Below are 8,197 nucleotides of genomic sequence, written 5' to 3'. Positions count from 1 at the left end.
GTTATTTTCCAAAGAGCATTAAGACATATTACATATTTATTAGGCTGCTAATACAGCCTATTTGCAGAAAGGCTCATTAATTTCTTGGAATAACCAGAGAGGGCCTTTTCAAGTTTGGGAAAAATGTTAGATTCATTCAAAACCAACTTACCTGCCACAAAAACCCTTAAAGAGAGCTTTTAGTATTGAAGATGCTGAATTACCTCTCACTTGAGCTAAGCAAAACAAAACAATGAATCCATTATAAGGTACTTGTGAGACTTAGTCTTTGAGATGACTCCCAACTACATCCCCCTTTTCCTTTCTCTATTTCTTTTAAATTTTCCTAATTATTTTGGCCACAAATCTCATCAACTTTCTCATTCAAGAAACCTTTTTTTAGTATTTATGTGGTAGTCACTAGAAGTTGACAATGCAAAGTAGAATAAAATCTATCTGGTCATTATTCTCAAAGAGTTCACAATATGGTGATGGCACTAGAGACATAAACAAATAAATTATAATTTAATGTAATAAATTTCTCAAAGAAGTTACAAAGTATCAGAGGAGTAAATAAAAGATTATTGGGGGAGTCTGGAAAAGGAAAAGAGGGACACTTATGTTGGATCTTGAAGGATGAGTTCGCTGGGTCAAACAAAGGGGAGTACAAAGGGCCTTTTACTCCAGCTTCTTTCTTCCCCACTAATTCTCTCACAGTCACCATCCTTTTATTTCACACTCCCACTTGCCCAGTACAGGCTAAGTATCCCTTATCCAAAATGCTTCGGATCAGAAGTGTTTTAGATTTTGGAATATTTGTATATAAATAATGTTTTCTTGGGGATGAAATCCAAGTCTAAATATGAAATTCATTTATGTTTCATATATACCTCACACACATAGCCTGATGGTAATTTTATACAATACTTTAAGTAATTTTGCGTGTGAAACAAAGTGTTGACTATAGCTCACCACATGAGGTCAGGGGTGGAATTTTCCACTTGTGGCGTCAAGTCAGCACTCAAAAAATTTCGGATTTTGGATTTTTGGATTAGGAGGTCCTCAACCTATATAAGCCCTCATAACCCCTTCTGAGGTGCGCTTAGTCTCTCTGTTTCTGACCCATCCTACACCATAGATGAATCTTCTCAAATAAATTATCTCTGATCCGGTGAAAAACCTTATGGCGTCCTACTGACTCCTGAATTCTATACATCCTGAATTCTTCAATCAAGGACTCCACAATATGGCCATATACTACTTTTCCAGACTTTTCTTCCATTACTATTCTACCTGAGGTGGCTATCCTTTCAAAATTATTATTTACTTATTCACTATTTTCTTAATATACCCCATGCATTGTTCTGTTTCTTTATCTAAACAATGCTGTCCATTATAACTTGTGGCAATATTACTATTGAGCATCTGGAATGTGGCTAGTACAACTAAGGGACTGAATTTTAAATTGTATTTAATTTTAACTAATTTAAATAGAAATAGTCACATGTGCTAGTGATTCCCATATTTATAGCACAGGTCTAAAATGTTCATTCTACCTATAAAAATTTTTACTATCCTTTAAGGCCATTTTATTTCTTTTCTTTTTTTTAAGAGACAAGGCCTCATTATGCTGCCCAGGCTGGAGTGCTGTGGCTCTTCACAGGCACACTACAGCCTCAGAACTTCTGGACACAAGCAATCCTCCTACCTCAGTCTCCTTAGTAGCTGGGACTACAGGCGCCTGCCACTATGCCCACTTTAAGGCCATTTTAACTATCACCTCATTATAAAGCCATTATTGATTCCATCAATTCGAGATATCTCCCCTTTTACATTTTTCATGTACTTGCTATATTCTGATTTGGGTATATACATTTGGGTACTTCTTTTTTCTCACTCTTCCTTCCTGTTCCCAAATATATTTATCTCCCCCTATCCAACAGTATGTAGCTTTTTAAGAACAGGGTTCATGTCTTCCTCACTTGTGTGCCTCCTATAATTCCTGGAAGATAACCTTGTAAATAAAGGGGTACCTAGTAATTAATAGATTTTGAAAGACTAATAGATAAACCCGAACCAGTTCTTACTTGGAACAAAGGGACTTGGGTTTATTCTGCTTAGTTCAAGTTGGAGCAGATGATCTTAATAATTTAACAGTCTTGGATCACCAAACTGGCCATTGTTTTAGATAAGCCCCATGCAGAAGAACTCATTAAAAAAAAAAACAAAAAACTTTAAAGTTTACCATGAGGATCCCCAAAACATTCTGATAACATCTTAATCCAATTGTTACCTTACTTCCATGAATAGATGGTACATAAACAACAAGATGAGACAAAGATGGATAGTCTTGAAGTCTTAACATCATAGACTAAAAAAAAGATAAAGATAAAAAGCTACTTTTATTTCTTAGAACACATAGCACTTAACGCAGGTTAAAAGAAGAATAAACTACAAACACATTTCCTATTTAATTAGTTATTTAAAAAAGCAGATTTCAAATTTATGTTCTGTACTTCATAAAATGCTCATGTTTACATTTCCAGGTCAATAATCCTGCTAAAGGTCAAATTCCCAATAATTATGTTAAATATGGACTGCCAAAAATATTCCTTGAAATATCCCTTCATGTAAAATAAATGTCACTTAAACATTAAATTTAATTATTTTATATAATTATTTCCAGATTTGATGTCTTTCTTTTTATAATTTGGCTATTTGTTACATATAGCATTACAGTGTTATTTCCACATTTATTTTGGTAGCATATAACAAAGAGCATTCAACAGCTGATAAATGAATGGATGCTAAATATGATGAAAGAGTTAAAATTTAATCTCATATGGTTCTGATCTAGCCTGAGTAGTAAAGAGTTGCTGGCTAATGAGATATATTAACATCATCCCCTGGGATTTATTTAGTAAATGACAAAGACACAATACAGCTAAATAATGCACCTTACCAAGTGAACAACTATTCTTTCTCAAAATGAAGACCAGATCCTAGAGTCCATATTTTGAAGAATGAATTGGTAGAAGACTGGTCAATTGAATGAAAAGCCAAGCCAAAAAATGAGTTGTTAATTCAGTTTTGTTCTAGAAATAGATGTGGGGTGGGAGTAGTTATATGTTGTAACAATATGCTTGCATTAAGAACTTTCTATGGACATTAGCTTTCCCGGTCTTCGCTGGAAGCAAGTAGGACAGAGGTGCTGAAGTGAAAGAACCATTAATGAGTGGTCCTTTAACAACCTGACCAGATTCATGTGGGAGTGGTGGCAGTGCTTATTAAAGATAAACTCCTGGGTTCGCCCCAACTTAGCAAAGTCTCTGCAACAGACTCATACGTTCTAATGTAAATTAAAGGACCACATAAGTCACAACTACAGGCAGCTGAGACCCACCAGACAAATGGTAGATAGTACGTAAGATAAATTAATTAGGGAGAACTTGGATATTCTGTGTAGTTATCTACTTTAATAAGTTCTCAATATTTATTCTCAATGGCAAAGTGTTGAATTTTTTATTAATAGGTCAGTCAGTAGAAATGTCTAAAAGTGATAAAATTCTCATTTGACATTACTTTTCTTGAGATGATACTAACATGAATAAAACCTATAAAAGTTTTTCACTTTAATCATTCCCTTCAATTTTCATGGCCAAATAATTTTGTGTGTTGTTTACATAGATGGCTAACACATATTATATAAAATTTTCATTTTCATTATAATGGAAAAGCTTATTTATATTTAATAATTACAATTCTCTTAAACTGAGAACACCTAAGATTGCAGAATGTTATATAATCCTTGTTTTCTAACTTCTCTCTTTCAGCATTCACCATAAAAAGCAAGCAGCTTAAATAGCTTATTCTTCTGCTATTTTAGCCAGCTGTTTCATATATTCAGCGCAAACAACATAGGGACCTAGAGCTTGATGAAGACATTGTTTAATCTTTGGAGACTAAAAAAAATAATCTAAGGATTTTATACCTGTTAAAACACGGGAGCAAAGTACATTTTATCAGATTTTTAATCATTTATTTCTTCCTAACTCTTAAATTATAGGCTGGAAAGAATATCCAAATTATTATAGAAATTCAAGAAAATATTTAATTTACCTTATGAATTATTGCTCAGTAAGCATATTCTAATACTTTTGTTATTTGTTTTACTTAGGATGGAGCCAGTGAGAGACCTTAAAAATATTCATGCGTCAACTTACTTTACTATGATATTTGTTTGATAAATAAAAAGCCATATGAATGAATGTGCACAATATAAGACGGACCAAAGTAACAGGAAAAAAACTGCAACCATTCCAAAGTCAAGTTAAGTGACCTGCAATTACTCCTTCTGTCACCATTCCTCTCTGTCAGTCTAAGTTTCTCTGTGTTAGTTTAGTATAGAGTTGACAATGTGTACAAATATAAATATTCATGAGCAAAATTAACTAACTTAATTAAGTTAATTGGGAGATGACTGGGACTGACCAGATGATTTCACTTTCAAGTAAATGAGTCTAGGATTCGTTATAAAAATGTATTTTATTTTTAAAGTATAGATTTACTTGAAGAGTAAAAACTATCAACGCTGGCATAAGATTACCAGATATAATAAATATAATTTGGAAATTAGAACAGATATTTTCATCAAATTTTAGAATTATTTTGCTTTTCAACAATAGATTTTGAGACTATGCAAAACAGTCTTTTATAAATGACTTGCTGATCTACCAAAGTTGTGTAAGCAAATCACTAACAATTATTAAACAAACCCCTGCTGTGATTTATCACCCTGAAAGTACTAGATAAAGTTGTTATTCAAAGTGCTTGACCACAGAGTGATGTTGAAGTTCATATGCAAAATTACTTCATGTCTCTTTGAGGTGTCCACTTCCAACTGCAGGCTCTGCCTCTCCATATGAATTCTCAGTATACTATTCACCTTATATTTTAAGACAGACCATTCGAACATACCCTCAAATTTAACTTTAAAAATCCATCCAGCTCTTCTGGTATGATGCTGTACCATAGACATTTAGAGGATTGTTAATTTATAGTTTTTGATCTCTGAAAGTAAAAAACAACCCACTAATTGCATGTTATTCCCTATCAAATGTATACTTAGAGAAAATATTTCTAAAATGTAGGTTAGCAAATCTCAAGTTTATTTAACACCTAGATAAATTAATAAAAGAGCATATTCTATAATGTCTACAGGCTCAAGTATTTTTTCACCTGAGTATTAAAATTTTAAAGCAATAATTTACCTTAATTGTTGGCAGCAGTTCAGCTTTCCATGATAAATCAACCCCTTGCCGGCTTTGAAATAAATATGAAAATATAATTAAAGTATTGAAATATTATAAATTATAAATAAGCTTCTGGGGAAAAAGAAACCATCTACAGACCGAGTAGAGAGGGTTATAAATGAACCAAAGTCTAATAAATCTAATCCTAAACACTCTGTCCACACAATTCCCTTGGCAATGAAAAAATTTTCCTAACTACTTTCAATGTTTGTAAAAATTACTAGTATATTCCTTTCCTTTCCTTTTCATTCTAAATGCAATACTACAATTTAATATACAATAGTATCAAAATTAGTGTAAGAATGTATGAAGCTATTCTAGAAGTGTGATTTCTGAGTATTGTTTGAAAAAAATGAACAAGGGAGGACGATGGGTTCAAAGGACTTACCACATAGAAGTGCTGTTTATGCAGCCAAAAATCCAACTATTTGAATCCTGTTTATTAATAACAAAACACACTAAATGTAGAAGATAATCATATAAACAAGCATCTTCAATACTTTACTGTTAAGAGATAAGATGAGTAGCAGCAAGGGAAACATAAAATAGCAGCTTGTTATTGAGAAACATATCCAAGATGGTCTCAAAAGTCAAATAAATCAAGGACAGAACAACAAAAAAAAGTCTAATGTCAACATAGATTGGTAAGAAGTTAACCCAGAGCAGCAGTATGAGAAAGAGTGAACTGATGGGTATCTTTCTACAGCATATTGCCTAACCGTTTCTAGTTGTTGAACCAAAACTTGCAAAGAGTTCAGTAATGTTCATACTTTAATTAGATAGTTACACAGTAAGTAACCTATATTTTAACAAATAGAATAATGAACAACCAGAAGTAGACTTTTATACAAATAAAATACAGTGCCAAGCAATTAAAAATAACAATTAACCTATGTACAATTTTTTATTTTATCACTTGAGGTCCCATTTCATAGCCAGCAAATAACTTCTATACAACCAAGAATGTGTTTGAACTGAAGCACAATTCCAAGGGCTCAAAACTAAAGCTAGTTATTATTAATACTTCATCAGCACAGTATAGGAATGCTACAGAGATGACTATTATTTTAACAACATTCTATATTCAGTCTTAGTCATTTAAGAGCAGTGCAACCTAAGATCTGCACTCCAACTTTTAAGGAAGTAAGAACAATGTTCCAAGATATGATGATACAACTACTGAAATCCTACCAGGACGTAATAGAATGAGAAGCACTGCTCAGATAGCTACATAAATTTGTCCTTAGAATTACAGGTAGGGCAACGAAGAAATCAATCCTTTTATTTAACTAATATTTATAAGTCCATTCTAGGGCCAAGGAATTATATGGCAAGCCTTCAGGCAAAATGATCAGGCACACATAGTCTCTGTTCTCCTTTAGCTTAAATAAAATTTTAAGAAATTTTCCAAGAATACAGAAAAGGAAGTTGATAGAAAATAAACAAAAAAAAATATGATATTTCCCTGCAGGCAAAATACTTCTATGTTCTGTATCAGTTACCTATGCTTCCCAGAAAGTGACATTATAAATAAACCAAGACAACAAAACAGATCTACATAGCCCAGACGAAGAAAAGCTAGCAGCCTCTAAAGATCCAACCCACTGCTGTAATGGGTTTTTGTAGCTACTAATGGGACCTATCCTCAAAGGTAGCCCTCATTATGAAAACTGTCAATATCCCCCACTACTTACTTCAGTATATAGGGAATTCTGACTCAGTCATCAACGGACTGAACAGATAAAATATTACTCAAGCCCACTATAATACACCATGCTGATATAACCTATCTGTCAAAAGAACAATTTCAATTTATCTACAAAACACTCCTAACTCAAATAATTACAAGAATTATATCCAAAGCCTTAGAAGAAGAATTGTGGACTAACTCCTAAACTATACCAGAAAAAAAAAATGCTACTGATCAAAAATTTATAGTTGTCAAAAAATTCTACTTAGAGTAAAAAGTAATGTCTTTAACAGCTAATAAAATCATTAGGTAAAAGATTTATGAATTCTATAATGAATGGATCATGCTGATACCACTTAGCCCACTGATGCCTGTATGTCACTAAAAGTGGGAAAACCAGATATTATGTACCTCCTGATATGATGAAATAGGAGGTACACAGCTATATTTATAAAACATTATTACCACAAAAAATTAATCTAAATCTAATCAAGATTCTAGCTCTAACTACCAGTTTACAGAAAACAGAGGGGACAGAAATATATATTAAAAGATACCACAAGAATACAATCAGCTAAACCCAGAATGTGGGAAATTCTGTAGAGCATATAACGTATTTTTTTGAACAATAGTGTCATGGGAGGAAAAGGGGATGGGGTTATTATAAAAGAGACTTATGATCCATGAACCAGAGGCAATGCATACACTTTGTTTGGGTCCTGATTCAAACAAACTTAAAATTTAAGTGAACTGGGGAAAACTAAACATGGACTGGGTTATTAAGGAATTAGTATTAATTTGGTTAGCTGAAATAATAGTATTATAGTAATGTGTAAACTCCTTATCTGATAGAAAAACATATTGAGATATTTATAGATGAAATGATAAGATGCCTGGAATTTACTTTAAAGATGCTTCAGTCAACAAGGTAGAAACAGCCAGAACAGTGGCTCATGCCTGTACACTTTTGGGAGGCTGGGGCAGGAAGATCACTTGAGGCCAGGAGTTTGAGACCAACCTGGGCAACTCAGCGAGACCCAGTCTCTACAAAAAAATTTTTTTTAATTAGCTGGGCATGGTGGGGCACACCTATAATTTCAGCTACTCAGGAGGCTGAGGCAGAAGGATCACTTGAGCCCAGAAGTCCAAGGCTGTAGTGAGCTATGACTGCATCACTGCACTCCACCCTGGGCAACAGAGTAAGACCCTATTTCTA

The 8,197-nt window shown here is 33.2% G+C and overlaps 1 protein-coding gene across 1 annotated transcript in view; it reads right to left on the bottom strand.

Moving 5' to 3' along the window:
- The window catches only part of PGAP1 (post-GPI attachment to proteins 1), a 125,253-nt gene that overhangs the window by 62,475 nt on the left and 54,581 nt on the right, over positions 1-8,197 (bottom strand). The window contains 3 exon segments of the mRNA XM_012641638.1: positions 2,273-2,350; positions 5,250-5,301; positions 5,680-5,726. Of these exon segments, the coding sequence (XP_012497092.1) occupies positions 2,273-2,350; positions 5,250-5,301; positions 5,680-5,726 (177 nt within the window).

The sequence above is a fragment of the Propithecus coquereli genome, unplaced genomic scaffold (assembly GCF_000956105.1).
Source record: "Propithecus coquereli isolate 6110/MARCELLA unplaced genomic scaffold, Pcoq_1.0 Scaffold167, whole genome shotgun sequence".
Taxonomy (NCBI): domain Eukaryota; kingdom Metazoa; phylum Chordata; class Mammalia; order Primates; family Indriidae; genus Propithecus; species Propithecus coquereli.
This window is presented reverse-complemented; position numbering and strand designations above follow the sequence as displayed.